The sequence below is a fragment of the Clarias gariepinus genome, chromosome 15, assembly GCF_024256425.1.
Source record: "Clarias gariepinus isolate MV-2021 ecotype Netherlands chromosome 15, CGAR_prim_01v2, whole genome shotgun sequence".
NCBI lineage: Eukaryota > Metazoa > Chordata > Actinopteri > Siluriformes > Clariidae > Clarias > Clarias gariepinus.
Genome location: NC_071114.1, coordinates 27,770,184 through 27,790,058, shown reverse-complemented (window position 1 = coordinate 27,790,058; position 19,875 = coordinate 27,770,184). Strand labels below are relative to the sequence as shown.

The 19,875-nt window shown below is 36.3% G+C and overlaps 1 protein-coding gene across 4 annotated transcripts; it reads right to left on the bottom strand.

The window, feature by feature from the left end:
• Positions 1-9,709: 9,709 nt before the first annotated feature.
• Positions 9,710-13,684, bottom strand: vipb (vasoactive intestinal peptide b). Of its 4 annotated transcripts, none has more exons than XR_008365702.1 (7): positions 13,617-13,684; positions 12,110-12,230; positions 11,896-12,000; positions 11,597-11,701; positions 11,096-11,227; positions 10,168-10,333; positions 9,710-9,918 (listed from the first exon to the last, which is right to left on the bottom strand). XR_008365702.1 is itself a non-coding variant. In XM_053513619.1 (7 exons), the coding sequence occupies exons 2-6, from the start codon at positions 12,226-12,228 to the stop codon at positions 10,225-10,227; spliced, it is 570 nt and encodes a 189-aa protein (XP_053369594.1). In that variant the 5' UTR covers positions 12,229-12,230; positions 13,617-13,684; the 3' UTR covers positions 9,710-9,918; positions 10,198-10,224. The 4 variants fall into 4 exon arrangements, 3 of the variants coding, with proteins under 3 accessions (XP_053369594.1, XP_053369593.1, XP_053369595.1); XM_053513619.1 differs by having other exon boundaries at positions 10,198-10,333; XM_053513618.1 differs by having other exon boundaries at positions 9,710-10,333.
• Positions 13,685-19,875: the final 6,191 nt, after the last annotated feature.

Sequence of the window (19,875 nt, the reverse complement as noted above, 5' to 3'; positions counted from 1 at the left end):
AATCACATACACTAAATACCCATAAGTATGATTTGTAGGGACATTTGGCTGGTTCCCATAAGCAACTTTTGTTTGTTTGTTTTTACAAAAGTGCAGTGTTAGTTTATATATATATATATATATATATATATATAGTTCACAGTTAATTGTTAAAGTGTTGCACTGGTATATAAACAATAGTAATCATTTTGTCAATAGAAGGTCCTCAAAAAGACAGAGCACCTGTATTTGTGTTTGTGTGTGTTAGTGTGTGGCTCAACAGCATAGAGTAGAAGTTGTATTATGCAAAGAGAAGGGTGTAAAAAAAAATCTAACACATCTAGCTGAAGCTGAGATCAATAAAAGGTTTGTTGAAGTTGTGTGTCATTTTAAAGCCTTTAAACACAAACGTCACATACAGTACACTCCCTAGACACCTCTACAGTAGCTTTAGTACGAACGTTGGCCTCTTTCCCAAATTGTCAATTTTATGATGGTTGTCCAAATTAAACCTGGACTTTTTATTGTGCGGAATATTCTGCTGTTAGATATCGATCAAGCAACTGACCTTTAGAGAGGACTAGCACAATTCAGTGACAAGAAATCTTCTCTAAATGTTTGTCGTGTTTGTGGGAATGAGAACTGCACTTTATTAACTATTTATCTAGTTGATGTCATGATTTATCAACATAATGTCGTTTGCCTAAACAAAGTAATATTTGATCAGCCGATCATAAAGTAAACCATGTTGGCTTGATGTTGATTAGCACGAGAAGCTACATTACTTAATCAACAACAGCGCTACCTGATTACCATTAAATTGATGTTATTTTGCTGGTCATGCTTCTACTGAGATATAGATAATAGCTGGTACACATGTTAATGTGCACAATGTAAATATTTTGAAAATTAATGTTTATAATGTTTTTTTTTTTCTCACTGCCATACGGTGTGTAAAATTAAATTATCTTAAAATGTCTTACATTGACTGCTCGACAGAATTTAATGAAACTTTTGCAGTACTTTGATATCTGCCTGAAGTTTAGCCTGCACCTTAAAAAAAAATCAAAATGTTGACTTAAAGCGATGTAATGAACAGTTATGTGCCAGATTGAATCATCTACAGTACTTAAGCTACTAATGCGCTACTTGCTCGATATAAACAAACACCTGCACCAATAGACATTAATTAAAAAAAGCTGAACTGAATATTTTACCGGGATTAGTTCATATTTTTTACAAATGAAATAAATGATTCTGAACGCTCTGGAGTCATTTTAAAACAAAACCTAATCTTTATTCGTTTTACTTTTTCGATCTCTTATCTGTGATTCACTCTCGGATTACCGAACAGGAAGTGTGTAAATTTGGCTGACAATGAAAGAAGGACAATTTGGCGTAAACAAGGCATAAGGTACTCAACAATACAAAATGTGATTTCTTTGTATTAATAAGTTAGACAGAGAGTTCTGCCGAATAGAAAGACAGACAGACATGTACGTAGGCTTCTACGTTCTAACTAATGCTATGAGTGGGGAAATGAGAAACGGTTGTATGGTACTGTATACAGTACGAGTAATCATTCGAGCCAATCATTTTCATTTTGGATTCATCACCTCACCATGTCATACTGAATTTTACCCAAATTAGAGGAAATCTGAAATGTTACTTGTTACCTTGTGGGTGAAAATGCCATAATCCAACGTATATTATCGGGTTTTGGATTTTAGCCGTCTAGGCTATCACACCCAGCATTCACTGGATATCCGTGAATGACCGACAGGTTTCTCACCAAAGGAGTGACACGACAGGAAGCTGGCCAGGTTGTGCCTCCCTTCCTCTTCTTGTTGTTGCTTTTGGTTCTTACTGATATCGTGGTTTGTTTATTTATTGAATTTTTTGGACAGGAATAGCCATCTCCTGTGTGTTTTTTTTTGTCTTTCTTCTGTTTAGATTCCTGCCTCTCTGCTTTCCATGGGTTAGAAGGCGAGGGTGAATGGAGCGTTGGCTTTCCTTCTTTTGTCTCTTAACCAAGAGCTTCACATCTCATGCAGTAGGTGTGGTAGCTCAGTTGTAAAGGTGTTGGATTACTGTGTGGAAGATCACAGGTTCAAACCTCAGCACCACCAAGTTTGGCCCTCGAGCAAGGCCCTTAACCATCAACTGCTCAGATGTAAAGTTAGCTAAAGATGTAAGTCACTCTGGATAAGGTTTCTGTTAACACACACAAAAAAACATGATCACCAACAATTCAAGGCATTTTCTTAAAATCACTAGTTTATAAATTGGTTTAAATTATATTTATTCACTCACGCATTTATTGTCCATGCTACTTTATCCTCTATTCAGGGTTGCGGGAGCCTATCCCAGGAGGCTTAGGGCACAAGGCAGGGTACATCCTGAACAGGATGCCAATCCATCGCAGGGCACACACACATACACACTCATTCACACACTACAGCCGATTTAGGAACGCCAATTAGCCTAATCTGAACGTCTTTGGACTGTGGGTGGAAACCCACCAAGCACAGGGAGAAACATGCACACAGAGACGGAAATTGATGGGAACCACGACACCACCGTGCCGCCATATTTATATTAAATTTATATTTAATTGACTGATATTACATTCTTATAAATAAAATTCAAGAGTAATGTTTTACTTGTTGCTGATTTGGTACTAGTGTGTAGCTTTTTACATTTTTTACCGGCCAATGTTCTGCCTTAAAGGCCTCATTGGTTTAGATATGTCACCCACTTACTCATCTTCTATACTGGGCTGGGGCCTATCCCAGGAGACTTAGGACACAAGGTGGGGTACACCCTGGACAGGGTGCCAATCCATCACAGGGCACACACACAGACTCATTTACACACTACGGACAATTTGGAAACGCCAATAAGCCTAATCTGCATATTTTTGGACTATGGGAGGAAACTGAAGTACCCAGAGGAAACCCACCAAGCACGGGGAGAACATGCAAACAGAGACGGAAATCAGGCCTGGTCAGGAATCGAACCCGGACCCTGGAGGTGCAAGGTTGCCGCCTGGTTTAGATATGTGGGTCATTCTAGAATTTCGGGTACATTTTGCGTCTCCGAGATAAACCTTTTATTATTTTTTAAAAACAAAAAATGTATTGAAAGAGTTTTGAAAAATTACACAAATTATATCAAGCTATCACTAAAAATAATGTTTATATGTGTATTTAGGAACATTTTGTCATAAAAAATATTAAATTAAAGAAATGAAATAATTACAATTTACTAATTTTAATCTTTTTTTGTGTTTACTAATTTATGTAAACAGTTGCATAAAACATCTATTTTCTGTATTATTTGTAATTTTAGTAATTAAAAAATACATTTTGTGTCTGTCCCTATGTTCTGGTCAACTCTGTTAACTCTGTTATAAAAAGGCACAACAATCTTTAAAGCACTGATAAAAAAAGCATGTGACTTGCTCCAAGTGATCTCACTTCCTCTGGCGGGAAAATCTGGAAGGCACTGAGGTATGTCATTATTCCTCTCTCATTAATTTGTACAACATGTGTAGGATACACCAATAGTAGATTAATTAATTGTCAAATCTGTTATTGTGAGATTTCAGTGAATCTCTCATTCACTTTTTTAAAAAACAATAATATGATGAAAATACATACATTTCTGTTTTATACATGCCATGTGGTATCTGGTTTGAGGTTAGCATCTTGAGCTAAAGCACAAAATGGTGGAAAATGTCAACTCTGTTATTGTCAACTCTGTTAGTGGTTGACAGATTTTTCTGTTCGTACTTTGATTTTCAGAATAATTTCTAAAAATCTTACAAGTTTAAGATCAGCAAATATTGAAAATATTAAATTTGAAGTGTGTTCTATGAAAATAAAAAAGTTTAACATAAAAAGAAAATACTATTTTTTGTCTTCTTTTTCTATTTGAAATGTACCCGCAATTCTAGAATGACCCATGTACCTTATGTAATTAGAATTATTATAATATTATTATAATTTGTCAAGTGAAAGGGACGTATTGAAGGTGTTAAAGATAAGAGAACGTGATTAGGTGTGTTTTATTTGTGACAATGTGAGGTTTTCAGACTTTTGCCTGTTAAATGCGCCCTCTGCTGGACACAATATGCTACAGCTGTTTGTCACTGTACAAGTCCACAGTATAACCCAATGAGACCTACAACAATAACATTAGTTACAATAAGTCTTAAGCAGTAACATTATATCATCTATTGTATGTCTATTATTCAAACTTAAATAACTCTTATGATTGTGTAAAGCTGCTTTGCAACAGTGACAATTGTTAAAGCGCTATACACATTGAATTGAGTTGAAATTAATTAAATATTACTTTTACGGCTGCTTTTTATTATTTTTTATAAATTTTAATACTATATGCATATTGTTGTGTCTCTTTATCTTAGAATAATAACTATATAATAATTTTTTGTTAATTTATGTTGTTATGTTAATCTCTCCTGTCTCAGCTAGCCAGCTAATTAGGTTTCTTGGTTAGCTAGTTAGTTTTTGTTAATTTATGTTGTTAATTCATGTTGTCACCTTAGTCCTGGAGGAAAGTAATGAGAATTATTTAATTTTTTATTGAAATTCTTGACATATTCTTGTATAATATTTTCCTTTTAAGTGTATAGCATATACTATATATACTGTAAAGTGTTGTCCAAACATTTGAGATTGTTAAAGAAAAAAAAAAAAAAGGTTTCTCACAAACATGTGGAGACCATGACAACTTAAGCGCACATTGTCATTAAAACAAAACACATAGCGGCACATAGCAAAGACTCTAAATTTACTTAAGAAGCATTTTTCCCCTAATATTCCTTTTTTTAGCTTAAGTTAGAGCAAAAAAATATTATTTGAAAATCTGTGTTTTAAATAAAAAAAAAATGGTAAGCAGAAGGAGTTTCACTAGTGCTGCTTGTCTGTGTGTGTGTGTTTGTGTGTGTGTGTGTGTTTGTGTGTGTGTGTGTGTGTGTGTGTGTGTGTGTGTGTGTGTGTGTTTGTGTGTTCTTGCATTTTATCCTGATGCTGTTGTTTTTCATTCCATTTTGCATTTATTTATAATATTTGGTCTGTAAAATGATTTGTAGGCTTCATTATTATTTATATACTTTACACTGTCTGACCAAAAAATGTTGCTGCCTAATTGAGGTCAAATTATTGGGAGGCATAAGATAAAGCAAAGAAAACATCTGGAATTGGGTTAACACCTGTCCAACACATTACTAAACCCAGTATGATAGTGCTGAGTTGTCATGAGCTCATAAATTGCACAGGCGTACTCCAGGACTTCAGATTGTGAAACAGCGCTTCAGGTAACATTTTTACACATGAACTGGACACGTGAAATGACACATTCCGTAACTTTTAACTCTGTACATTGAAATGATTTCGAAGCACGGGTATACAGTATATTAAAAATTTGATGATAACACTGAATCTGCTATAATACAATGTGATATAATTTGATAGATAAGCCTTTGATCAATATGGGACTGTGTTTGTTAGCAGTCTGGGGTAAATCTACCATTTATTCATAAATAACTTCTGCAATACAAAATGCAGTTTTAAAATGATGATTTCATTTATTTAGGGGAAAGAAATTGCGCGAACCTGCCTGGCCCTCTGTGAAAAATGAATTGCTTACCATCCCTGCTGCCCCATCCTCCCTCCAACTACTCCACCTGGTAAATCATGAATGAACTGTGATTAACCACATTTTTTGGAAAGCTGAGTTAAATTTCACTTCCCACACCCAGGCCTGTCTGATTACCTGCCAGACCTGTTGAATCAAGAAATCGCTTAAATAGAACCCGTGTAACACGGTGAAGCATGCTAAAAGATTTTAAAAAGATGACAACACAACGACGACTCATCCAGGAGCTCATAAAAGAACCCAGAACAACATCTAAAGACCTGCAGGCCTCACATGACTCAGTTACGGTCAGCGTTCATGATTCAACAATAAGAAAGTGACTGGGGGCGAAAATGACATCCATGGGAGATTTCCAAGGCGAAAGACACAGCTGACTAAAAAGAACACAAAGGCTTGTCTCACATTTGGCAAAAAAAAAATTATCCTTGAGATTTTTTTGGGGGGGAAATATCCTGTTGACGGATGAGACAAATGTTAAACTTTTTGGAAGATGTGCATCCGGTTACATCTGGCATAAAACATGGAGATTGATGGAACCATGAATTCTGCGCTCTACCAGAAAAAGAGAATGTCTGGCCATCAGTTTATAACCTCAAGGTCATGAAGCACTTGGGCTAAGTGACTTGAAAAAAAAAAACAACAACAACAAGATTAAGGTTTGGAGTGGCCTAGCCAAAGTCCAGACTTAAATCAGAATGAAATGATGTGATATGACCGTAAACAGGCCATGCATGCTCGAAAACTCTCTAATGTGGCTAAATTAAAACAGTTCTTTAAAGAAAATTACTCCAAATCAATTTGAAAGACTTGAGGATGTTAAGGAGTGACAAGGATGGATAGGATCAAGAATGCGTCCATCAGAGGGACGAACCATGTTAGATGTTTTGGAGATAAAGTCAGAGAGGCCAGATTGAGGTGGTTTGGACATGTTCAGAGGAGAGATGGTGAATATATCAGTAGAAGGATGCTGAGGTTGGAACTGCCAGGCAGGAGGTCTAGAGGAAGACCAAAGAGGAGATTTATGGATGCAGTGAGAGAGGACATGAAGTTGGTTGATGTGGAGAAGAGGATGCAGAGGATAGGGTTAGATGGAGGCAAATGATTCGCTGTGGCGACCCCTGAAAAGGGAACAGCCGAAAGACAAAGAAGAAGAAGATCTGGTATCTGATTTGATTTTCGTTCCTTTGTTTGTTTTTTTTATATTTCTTCATTTGTGCCTCTGCTACTGCATTAGTTTGCCCTCTTTGACTTGTTTAATGGTTTTATGCCACCAAGTGGCAGAGGCATTTTGATTTCAGGTGTCCGTGCATCTGAGATTCTCATTAACGGGAAAAATCTCAAGAATGAGTGGTTACATGTTTGTGGGATTTATATGGATTTAATATTATTATTATGACCAGCAGAGGAACTAATTAGATTTTTAAAAACTGATTCAATCAGGTTCAAGGTTGCAGCAAGGTCAAATGTCTGTAACGTTTTTATTTTTCTTCTGTAGCCTCCCTCCTGTTTGCCATGCAGAGATGTTACTAACATTCATGCTCATAAACTCAAGGCACATTTTCTGTATATTGTATATACAGTTCAACAGTAGCTACTGTATGATGATGTTCTGATATTGTTCTTCTGTATAGATCTATGAACTCTGTAAGCCCTTTAGCATCGTAGCTGACCTCGTGGAAACTCCTCTGACAAAATCCTCTGCTCAGTTCTCTTAAGAGCAACAGACTGTGATAGGTATTGTCTGGGTTGTACCGCATTTTTATTTTTTTTTACTTTGCTATAATGGAGTTTGCAGTACCGTTGAAAGTTGTGTCAATGTTTTTATAACCTTCTCCAGCCATCAGCTTCGTCTCATAACTTGGACTGAACTGATTTAGCTGTACAATCCAGAAATATATAGCGTGCATGTAAGCAGTCAATTGGATGCAGGTGCATTTAAAATTAACCCTGATGTACGGCAAACATATTTAGCGTGAGTGACAGGAGAATGAAATACAAATCTGTTTTTTGGACCGGTAAAAAAGGGTAATGAATACTTATCAGTTTAGAAGAGTTTTTTTGCGCTTTGTCAGGGTATGTCAGATGAAATAAAAGTTATTATTACTTTTATAACTTATTAATTTTATCACTATATGGGAATGACATTGCAAAAATGTAGAACTCTGAAAATGAGCATATTATTATTATTATTATTATTATTATTATTATTTATTTTGGTCTTTGGTATGTTTCAAAAATGATACTAAATACATTAAATGCGTTATAAACTTTTATTTCCTATATTTTTATTTCCTATAGAGAGTTGCTTTTTAAAAAAAAAAACATCCTATTTTAATATATATTTACCTTTGATGTTGCAATACTGCAAAAATAGAAATAATCACTTCATGATCAGAACTTTCTGGAGCCATTGTACCTCTATAATGTAAGACTGGGAGACATTAGGTATTAGACATATTTTTGTTGGGACCAGATGGTCTGATTACATTTTGGCACTGATCCAAACATGGTCATGGGATATTTTAAGGGTATTTCAGGCATACAAATAAGCAACAAGAAAGACTAGACTTGTTGGCGGCAGACGCATCCCTGTTGTTTTTTCTTCTTTTGGAATTGTTAATCATCTACATTACTTCCTTATGGAGTAGGTAACCCGAGTGTAAACGTTAGCATTCCTGAAAACAGAATACCAGCTCATGACACAGACTTACCCTTTCCCACCCTGATGGACACACCCAACCTAAATCTGTGAGTGTAAATAATAAACCAATGTTGACTCTCTGTTCCATCTTTACCAAAGAAGGATCGACATGTAGGGAAGAAAAAAAAAAAATCTGATGAGTCACGTGTAAAATGTACACAAATCACACAGTATATTTGATACTTTTGATTTAATAACCTTTACATCCTTTTTTTGGTTTCATGATATGTTTTTTTTTTTTTTTTTTTTTTGCAAGTCAGGCATGAACTGCAAAGATAATATATTATCAAGGGAAAATATTATAAATATGTGGGAAAAGTATTAATAAAAATATTTCTTGTTCTGTTAGCACTGTCGCCTTGCACCTCCAGGGTCCAGGTTCGATTCCCACCTGCATGTGCATGGACTTCCTGGGTGGGTTTCCTACAGGAACTTCAGTTTCCTCCCACAGTCCAAAGACATGCAGATTAGGCTAATTGGCATTCATAATGTGTGAATAAGGGTGTATATGTGTGTGTGTGTGTGCCCTGCGATAGATTGGCACCCCGTCCAGGGTGTACCCCCGCTTTGTGCCCTAAGTCTCCTGGGATAGGCTTGTGATGATGTTTCGTGTGTGTAAAGCTGATTGACATTTACAGAAGTCTTCAAGCACAGTACAGTGATGAGAACATTCGGCAAGTGGAACTCATGATCCTTGAAAATAGATGGATAACTCATTCCCGACTTGCAGACAAGAAGGGAGAACTGGACACACAATTAGTCATCAACACCACTTGCACATAACAGGAACTTGGCTAGGAGTTATTTCCACATGTTTGGGCCATTAAAGGAGTTCCTAGGAAGGCAGTGTTTCGGATGTGAAGCAGGCAGTACTGAGAACACCTTCTCCCTTAAAGCTATCCAAGCACTAGTGGGATAAGTGCATTGGTGTAGCAGAGGATTATATAATGAAATAAAGTTTGTTTTTATTCTCATGACTTTTATTTTCATGACTTGTGTTTTGTTATTCTGCACAATCTGAAAACGTTTATAACATTTTCAAGTGTTTTATATTTTATACATAGGCCACAAGGCTTCCTTGTTTCCTGACATATATATATATATATATATATATATATATATATATATATATATATATATATATATATTATTATTTTTTTTTTTTTTTTTTTTTTGCATGCACGCAATCACAATAGTCACGTGTGTCCATGCGCATTTTACACATTTTTTTACGTGTATAATACAAAATATCCAGTATGTCTCAGAAGCTTTATTTGTTAACACAATTCGCTGAGAAACTACAAAACCACTGCCTTCTTTTTCTTTACATATTTTTTATTCCTTCATTTTGATACATTACAATTTCAGACACACAATTTCAGCAATCTTAAAAATAAAGTTAAATATAGCTCTTTGATGAACAGACACAACAGTAATGATCTTTGCCACACAACATGTCAATACAAGGTGTTTTGTTTGCTTTACAGTAACCGGATTATAGGTCCAATATTTAAAAGTGCCAGATTAAATATCGCCATCGTCATCTAGATGTTCTGGGGGGAGAAAAAGAAAGAAAGCAGCAACAGAGATTGCATTTCAGTTTAATGGTGACTTGTTGCAGAAATTATGATCAAATGTAATGAACCACAAGGACAAGAACATGTCTGATGTTTGAGCGCTGGAATATCATTAAAGCTCTTTCTTTAGATTTACAGATGATGAATAGTGGAAAGGTTCCTTTACAGTAACACAGAAACAGAGTGATGAAAATGAAGCGAAAGCAGTGTTAATCAAGCAAATACCAGTGTTAGTGGATTAGTGGTGAGTCAGACCTTCTTGCACACAGTTTGACTGTAAGTTTAGAGCGGAAGCTGCTGGAGGAGCTGATCCACCTCATCCTCATAGCTTTGAGGTAAGGAAGAGTCGGTGCTTTTGGACTGGTTAGACAGTGCTAATGCATCTTCTGGGCTACAAGGAAATATCAGGACAGTGTATAGCTTCTCATAGGCAGAACACTGGAGAATCAGAGAATCAATAATCTATCAGAGTGGATGATTTTCCTGATATAACACATGCAACTTATAATGCAAGAGCGAGCATGTTTGCAAAATGGTGTCCCCCCCCCCCCCCCCTTTTCAGCGGTTTCAGATTAGTACTCAGTTATACTGCTGTACTGTAGCTGATGTTAATTTATTTAAATAGAGTAAAACCAATAGGAAAGGTGTGTACCCTATTAGAAATACATACTGTACATGGTAACATATTGTGTACCTTTTGCATGGATAATTTATAGTTAAATGTGATTTAAGGTATACATGGTTGGACTTTAAAAGGCTTAATTTAATTAAACCTGCATAAACCTGCACATATTCAAGGTACTCTAAATGTTGCCACCCAGCATATCCATCATAGGGTGGTTAGTCCCACCCACCAACCGAACCGCTGATCCCCCGTCTCTAATAAATACTTTGAATGATAAATGAATTGTACTGTCTTGTATTTTATTGTTTAGTGTAAAAACAATAAAATGTAAAAATATGAAACTAAACATAAATAAATAAATAAATAAATAAATAAAATCATCTTCTTGATTTCAACCATGTCTTCTACCCATGCATCAAAGTACCATTAGTTCTGAGTGTGGTTAATATAAATATTTGTATACACAGACATGTAAACATCATATTCACTCCTTAGCCATTATGCAATCTTATGACCACCTTGTCTTACCTTCTCTTTCCTGCTAAGACTGAGTTCAGGTACTTCTTGGCCGCCATCTGCTTGCGATATCGGCTGTAGTTGTCTGTAAACACGGCATCCGAGTGACGTTTCATGCGTAGGTCGTCTGCGCTCAACTCATCGCTGCGAATTAAACCATGATGTCCTTTTCATTGCAAAGATATCCATAGCCTTAATTCTCAACCAAACATCTACTTGTAAACGTTATTTGATATTGAACTATATACTAATGTGGGATTTTAATTAAATATTGTGTTATAGTTCCATCATCCCAAATGGACAGATATCTGTATTTGTACTGTTAATTCAATATCCTACTGAGTAATTCTGTTTGGACAGATATTTGTACTCGTAATTAAATATTCCACGATGTGAGACACAGTAGACAGCCATTTCCAAGCTTTATTACATTGGGGTGGCATCATGGTCATGGGTAGTGCATGGATGAGTTTTCAGGGCAAATCTGAAATGAAACGAGAGGAAAATATTTACCTGACACGCTTGGCAAGTAAGGATTCAAGGTATTCTTTGGCTGAAAGTTGTCCAAGGAGTTTACTGTATCCACTGGTAAAAAGGCCATCAGCATGTCGTGGTGGTCTGTGTTAAATTACATTAAATTAATTTTCACACACACACATATATAAAAGTAAGCGTGTTTCTATTTAAAAACATCCTAAAATTTATAGATGCATTTCTTGCTATACGTTCTGCTATACATTCTTCTGAATCCTTGTTCCTCTTACAATGGTTGTTTGATGATTGAGTGCTTGATTTTATTTTATTGTTTTTACCTTTCCACTGTGTTTGCAATTTCATACAGAAGCTTATACACTTCCAGATCCTGAGAGGGCTCGTTCGCCCATGTGCCATCACCGTCATTGTTCAGACTCCCTGACCTACAGAGCATCAATGTGTGTTTACTTTATACTTTACAGTAAAAGAAAAAAAACAACAACTTGAAAGGCATTTCTAAAAATAATTTCAGAGGGGATTCGCTCTTCTCACCTGATGGCAGAGTATGTGCTGATGGCTGGGAGCGCTGAAAGTGTCCTGCAGCACAGCACGCTACACACAGCCACAAAGAACAACTGTGACGTGCTCACTGATCTCCTGGCTTTCTTCATATCTAAGATAAAAAGAGGTTATAAGCATGGGTAAAGTAGACACTTCAAAAATGTAGTTGCCAAACTGTACTGTTACTTGTGGCCAGGTTAAAATTATTAAGGGGACATAATTCATTCAATTTGTATGTATCTTTACATCTTTGAAAATAAGTTAAGACAATAAGACAAGTCATGTTATAGCTTTAAAGCTTTACAGTTAATAACAGGTAAAATATTACTAAAACATGCACTAAAAGGTATGAAAGATGTCTTGATGTTTCCACTCCAGTAGTCATGAAAATAACTGTTTGATTCTTTGATTTTATGAATGTTTGCTGGACATGACTTAATACCTACTCTTTTTTCTTTTATATATTGCTATGTGCTAAATAACTAATAATTACTATTTTTACTTTTTAATTGTATATCTGTAGGATTTCGAAATATTTAATCTTAAACTGAATTGCTAAAATTGCTAGATGTTTCTTCATAACCTTCATATTCATATCAGTCAGAAACCTGATTCTGAATTTTTAAACCGAATTTCTGGAATGTCTGCAATGTTTAATTCTGTACCGTTTTTTTTCTTTTTATCCCAAACCCAAGCTTTTACATTTTTTTTTTTACATATATTCAAGTCTCTCTAAAATAAATTTCTCAACATCTAATCATAAACTGATTGTGTCAAATTTATTTATTTATTAAACTGAAGCTTTAGAAAGTTTTTAGTTGTAAACTGAATTTCTAGAATTTGCAAACATTTCATCCTAAACAGAAGATTTAAATTTTCAATCTTAAACTGAGCTTCTGAAATTGCAGATATTTCAACTTCAACTGAAATTCTTGCATTTCTAACAGACTAATCCTAAACTGCATTCTTAGAATGCTGGATATTTAACCATAACCAGAATTTCTAGAATATTTGCATATTTCAATGTACACCAAATGTTAAAACATTCCAGGTGTTTACATTTTTTAACAGAATTGCTTGAAGTTCTAAATAGGAATTCAAATGTATACAATTTCTACATACTCAATCTTAAAGCACATTTCTAAACTATCTACAGGGAGCATGCATTGCTTCATTGCTTATGTACAATCACATATTAAAAAAAGTAAGACTATAAAAAATATATGGATATAAACCTCAAAACAGATGTTAATGTTCATGAATAACAGGGGAACAAATTTTTTTTTAATAAAATTACTTGCAATAATCGATAATATGTTTGTATCTGGCATAAGTTTCGTGTTTGTCATCCTGGAAAGACTTTATGCTCATTATGTAGAACATTTTAAAAACCTAGTGTGAAACTAAATTTCTAGATTTTTTTTTTTACTGTGTGTATATGAAGATCTTGTTTTATTCTAATTATTTTCATGCATGTATAAATATTTTAGCTACTCACTGTCGTAGGTGTGTGAACCTGAAAAGACGCTGTCCAAGGTGCTGGAAGTAAAAAAGAAAGAAAGAAAAAAAAAACTTCTGATGCTCTTCCTCCCGGAAAGTTTTCCCTCCTCGTCTTGTCGCGCTGCTCAGATGTACACGGGCTCCTCCGGATCTGCTTCCCTCCTCCTCTGCCCGCCGCGTTTTATAGAGCCGGTCGTTTCGCTTTCTTCTGACTCTCTCCTGCGTCATGAAGGTCCCGGTAGGATCGAGCAGAGAAATGACGGGGAGGGAATTAATGGCCGGTGGTCTGGAGCCCGAGAGCACGTGCTCAGATCGCATTTGTTTAACTGATGCGCGGCTGACTCACTTTTACTAGTAACCGTTTGTGTGCAAAGTGGAGAAGCAGACATCAGTTTATGAAGTGGTTATGAAGCAAAACACGTAAACTCGCACAGATAAATGTATATATAACTAACTGAACTTGATATTCCTATGTACATAATTTAGAAACTCTTAAATTTCTTATGGATAGTTCTGTAACTATCCATCCATCCATTCATTCATCCATCTATCCATCCAGTCATCCATCCATCCATGCATCCATTCATTCATCCATCCATTCATTCATCCATCCATCCATCCATCCATACATACATACATACATACATACATACATACATACATACATCTAGGAACCTCTGTAGTCCAACCAGGGATTGTGCTGGCCAGTGGTGACCACTGTATTTATTCCCATTTCTGCAATCGTGGTAGCATCTCTGGTCAACATTCACACGCTCATTAGAATCAGAATCAGAATCGGGTTTTATTTTTATGGCCGAGTACAGTATGTTGACACACACAAGGAATTTGGTTTCAGCCGTTTGTAGCTCTCCGAGTACAGACTAACACTGTACAAAAAACACTATACACAGTAATTACACAACATTTAGTAGTTTTTTAGATTAAATTAAGCGCGGGGCGTCCTGAGTACAGTATGTGCAGTAGAGTGTACATAAAGGGATTGAAAGGTAGGGCAAGTAGCCCTGTGTGCATCATAAGTACTCATTTACACACTACGGTAAATTTGGTTAAAGTAATCTGCACATCTTTGGGCTGTTGGAGTTAATTGAGGAAACCCGGAGGAAACCCACTAAGGCAGGAATTAAACCCGGTTCTAACCACTACACCACCATGCCATCACAGAGTGCCATCACACACTTATTTAAAAATTAGGCGGATTTAGCACAGACACTTCACCTACCTGCATTTTTTTGAGAAAATGAGAAAACTGTCAGACACTGATGAAGAGAACATTCAAAACGTAACAGAGACCAAAACCCAAGCTCAGAATAAAACAGCAAACCCCAGAATCATGTGAGGCGACATCACTTTCCGCTGGAACATCATGTCACCTTAAAGGTGTCTCTGGATTAATAAACAATTTAAAGTGCTATAAATGCACAAGAACTGATTTTAAAAGGCTGAGAATCCTTTCTAGTTTATGGAAGACTTTTGGCGAACATGGAGCCGACTTATTATACACTGCCAGTCAAAAGTTTGGACAGAAGTTTGGATTCATTTTCTACACTCTAGAACGCTATGGATTTTTTTTCAAAACTATGACCAAAAAAAAAAAAAAAAAAACATATGGCATTAGATAATTAAGCAACTACAACATCATTTGTCAACAGTCAGTTGTTATTTTAATTCATGAAGGTCAGTTGTTCTGGAAAGCAAAAGAACAGTATTGTCAACTGCATTTGCAAAACCCATCAATCACCATGATGATACTGGCTCTCATAAAGACCATCCCAGGAAAGCAAGACCAAAACTTAGCTCTGCTGCAAAGGAGAAGTTCATTTAGAGTCACCAGCCTCAGAAATCACCAATTAACAAACAGCACCTCAGATTAGAGCCGTTATGAAGCTTTACAGAGCAGAAGTAGCAGACACATCTCAATATCAACTGTTGAGATTATTGTATATTTTGGATACCTTAGCATTGCTTTACAGTGTAGAAAGAAATAATAATCAGGAAAGACTATGGAATTAGAAGGTGTGTCCAAACTTTTAATTGGTAGTGTATATTGTATAGGAATAAGTTATACATTGGTGTAATCGCTTTTGTTTTGTCCCTCTTGCACATTAAAGTTTAATACATTAATTTCTGCTTTGTTAACCAGAACAAAATACAATATGATTCTGTGTATAAATTATTTTTCCAGCCTCAGAATTCCAGTCTCCAGTTCTACAGAATTCTAGATTCTGATTAGACACAATGTGTTGAATAAATTTTTATTGCAGTGGCTCTGTTCCAACTATAACTCAATTAAAAGGTTTAAATCAATATAACTGTCCTAACAGATAATGGTTTCTATAGTAACAGCTAATAAGCAGGAACTTGTTTTGTAGATGCGCTAAATAATCTAATACTAAAGAATGTGTTGTTCTTTAACAAAGAAGCCTGTATGCTCTTTAATATGGTGAAGATTTCTGTAAGGAAATATTATTTCATTTTAATGGAAGTGTAACAACAAGAAAAAGTCTTGATAAGCAGCTTGTGGTTTCTTGACATGAAATGCTGGAATAATTTATCTAATTGTTTAAAAATTTGTTATAATTTTTTTTAATGGAAAAGTTCTGCGGTTTACAAAGTTTCTGTGGCATTACTCTGTTTTAATATGTTATTAAAAAATAAAAATATAATGTAAAAATATTTTGTCTACCACTAATACTAATACTACTGTAGCTAGGTTAGCTAGCTAGCTAGCTTGCATGCTTAGTATGCAGGTTTTGCAATTAAATGTCTACTGGTGTCCTTTTATGTTATAAACTTAGTAAGTGAACAAAAACCCCACATTTAGCAAAAGATCATAGGATGATATGGCACCTCCAAATATTTAACTATGAAACCTGTGCACTAAGCCGGCTAATGCTAATGCATATACAGGGGTTGGACAATAAAACTGAAACACTGGCCAAATTAGTGCTGGAGGGTTTCATGGCTAAATTTGACCAGCTTGGTGGCCAAACTTCATTGATTGCACATTCCACCAGTAAGAGCAGAGTGTGACAGTTTAATTATCAGAGTAATAGCACCATTTTGCTTAAAATATTGCAACACACACACCATGGGTGACATATCAGAGTTCAAAAGAGGAGACATGGTTGGTGCGCGTCTCGCTGGAGCATTTGTGACCAAGACAGCAAGTCTTAGCCAAACAGTCTTATTGATAGGTATCGTGGGTAATGTCAGCATACCACCGAGACGGACGAACCACATCCAAAAGAAGTAACTGTGGACACAAGAGGAAGCTCTCTGAAAGGGATGTCCAGGTGCTAACCCGGATTGTATCCAAAAAACATAAAACCACAGCTGCCCCACTCACCGCAAAATTAAATGTGCACCTCAACTTTAATGTTTCCACCAAAACTATTCATTGGGAGTTCCACAGGGTCAATGTTTCATGGCCGGGCAGCTATAGCCAAACCTTTGGTCACTCGTGCCAATGCCAAACGTCAGTTTCAATGGTGCCAGCAGTGAAAATTTTGGGCTGTGGACAATATTGCTCTCATGTTACTGATGAGTCCACTTTCACTGTCTTTCCAACAACCCGGGAGAGTTACGGTGTGGAGAAGACCCAAAAAAAGCATACCACCCAGTCTGTTGCATGCCCAGAGTGAAGAATGAGGGTGGATCAGTGATAGTTTGGGCTGCAATATCAGGTCATTTCCTATGCCCAATATTTGTGCTAGATGGGCGCGTCACTGCCAAGGACTACTGAACCGTTCTAGAAGACCATGTGCACCCAATGTTTCAAACAGTGTATCCTGAAGGCGTTGCCATGTATCAGAATGATAATGCACAAATACACACAGCAAGACTGGTGACAGAGTGGTTTGATGAACATGAAAGTGAAGTTGAACATCTTTCATTGCCTGCACAGTCACCAGATCTAAATATTATTGAGTCACTTATGTTTTGGAGGAGCGAGTCAGGAAATGTTTTCCTCCACCAGCATCACATAGTGACCTGGCCACTATTCTACAAGAAGGATGGCTCTATATATATATATAAAATTATTTAAATAAAACTGTTTATTATTACACATTCCTTTATTTATGACATATAAGACAGTATCTCATGTCAGGATTTATAAGGTATATTATTACATATTTGAAACCTATTCTGTAACACACAGGTCAAATTTTCTCTTATTTGTTTTCAAATATCGTTTTTGGATGTCACAGGACGCACGTTCATCATCACTCTGATTAGATTCATAAACTTATGACGAGGAGAGAGTTGGGCCGGTCATTACAGGCATCGTGTTTCATCATTACAAGTTGCCTATGCGCATCTCCAACTCCCCGAGTGCATTGGCCCACAGGGTCAATCAGATTACAGCATTCTGCATGTTTGCTAATCAGATTGGAACTCTCATTTTCATCTGCTGTAGATTCAGGTCAGTGACTAAGCCACTTTATAAACCTTCTAAAGCAGAAAAAATCTGAAAATAACTGCTGTGAGTATGTTTTTGCCATTTACACATGTATAATTGCATCAGGTGTTACAGCTTAAGGCTTTCAGAAACAGCATACAGTACAGCATAGACATCATGGAAAAAAAACTGATAAGTGACACATCTGCTTTTCTTCTATTCCAGTCAGCACCTTTCTTAAAAAATATAACAGTAAGAAGTGACAGGATCAGCAGGCCTTAGAAAGGATTTTCTTTCCCGCCCTCCATACTGAGTGATCAGTCTGTTCCCTTCCTCTCTGTTCGACATCCCGATGCCATCCCAATCACAGATCTTTATCCTTCCACTGTGTAAGAGTGAAATGCTGGTCTTATCCCAAACACATTACTTGTGCCTGCTCTGGAGTCAGGACCGATCCATGCTCCGGCTCCGGGGTAGATAACAGATAATACATCTAACCTTTTGACAAACTCAAACTTTTACCCTGCTCCAGAGTGCCCCTATACGTTGGTTGCAGCATCAATCTTTTATCCTCCATCTCCCCCAGTGTTGATCTCAACGCATGGGCCTTCTCCAATGTCATTCTTAGGCTACACATGTGAACCAGAATCAATCTAAATCTTGGACAGAGGTGGGAGGTAATTAAATACATTTAATTTGCTACTGTACTTAAGTACATGTTTCACGTCTCTGTACTTCATTTGAGTAGTTGAGTGATTACTTTTACATTTACTTCGCCACATCCCACAACAAATATCTGTACGCTTCTTCTTCACTCCATTTCTGCATGCATTTGTGTTACATAACCACAGTGGTATGGTATGTAGGATTTAATGCAAAGACTTTTACACTTTTTAAAAAGACTTTCTACTATGGCTCGAAGGCTACAGTGCGGTACAAGCTTGTTGCTTTTAAATGGAATGTAAGTACTTTTTGTACTTTCCCTAAAGTAGAAATGAAATGGAGTTTTGATTTTACTTGAATAACATTTTAAATAAAGTATCTCTATGTTTACTCAAGTACAATGTCAATACTCCAGCTGATTGCAAACCATAGACCTTTTCAACTGTAGCCCTCGGTCAAGGCCTCTGACCCAGAGTTGATCTCAAAATGTGCCTGCCATTGTGTCGATCTTGTACATGACCTTTGTTGAACCCTGACCATGCATCTAACTGAGTTTTTATCTAGATATTGAACCATGCACAAACAAGTATTGATTTTACCCATACATCAGCACTATTCTTATTCTTGAACCATGCGTCAGATTTTGTTGATCTCACACTGTAGGCTTCCCCCAATATTGCTCTCACACCATACAGCTAACTCAGGGTCAGTATTCAATTCAGTGTTATTCGTGTATATATAGTGCTTAGAAAATGGACTTTGACATAAAGCAGCTTCAAAAAACTAAAAACACTGGATATAAATTGAAAAACATATGCATTTTTAGCTTTATCAATTTCTGTTCAATAAGTAGGCCAGAAGGTTTGGTGGAAGAAGGAAAAAGCCAAAAGGAAAAACTGCCTAAGATGAGATGAGGAAGAAACCTTGAGAGGAACCAGCCTCAAAAGTGAACCATCCTCATTTGGGTGATACCAAATAGCATGACCATAAATGCTTTCTAAAACGTCTATACCATTGTCCTATTAGGTCAAAAGTGCATTTGTATATCAGGAAATGCATTTTAGCCACTATGAAGTCTTATTTGACTTGCATACAAAACTGTTTGTGGCAGTTTCAGTCCTAAAACAAGCAACTGCAGTCACAAGCCATCACATAAAAACTGTTTGTCCTAATG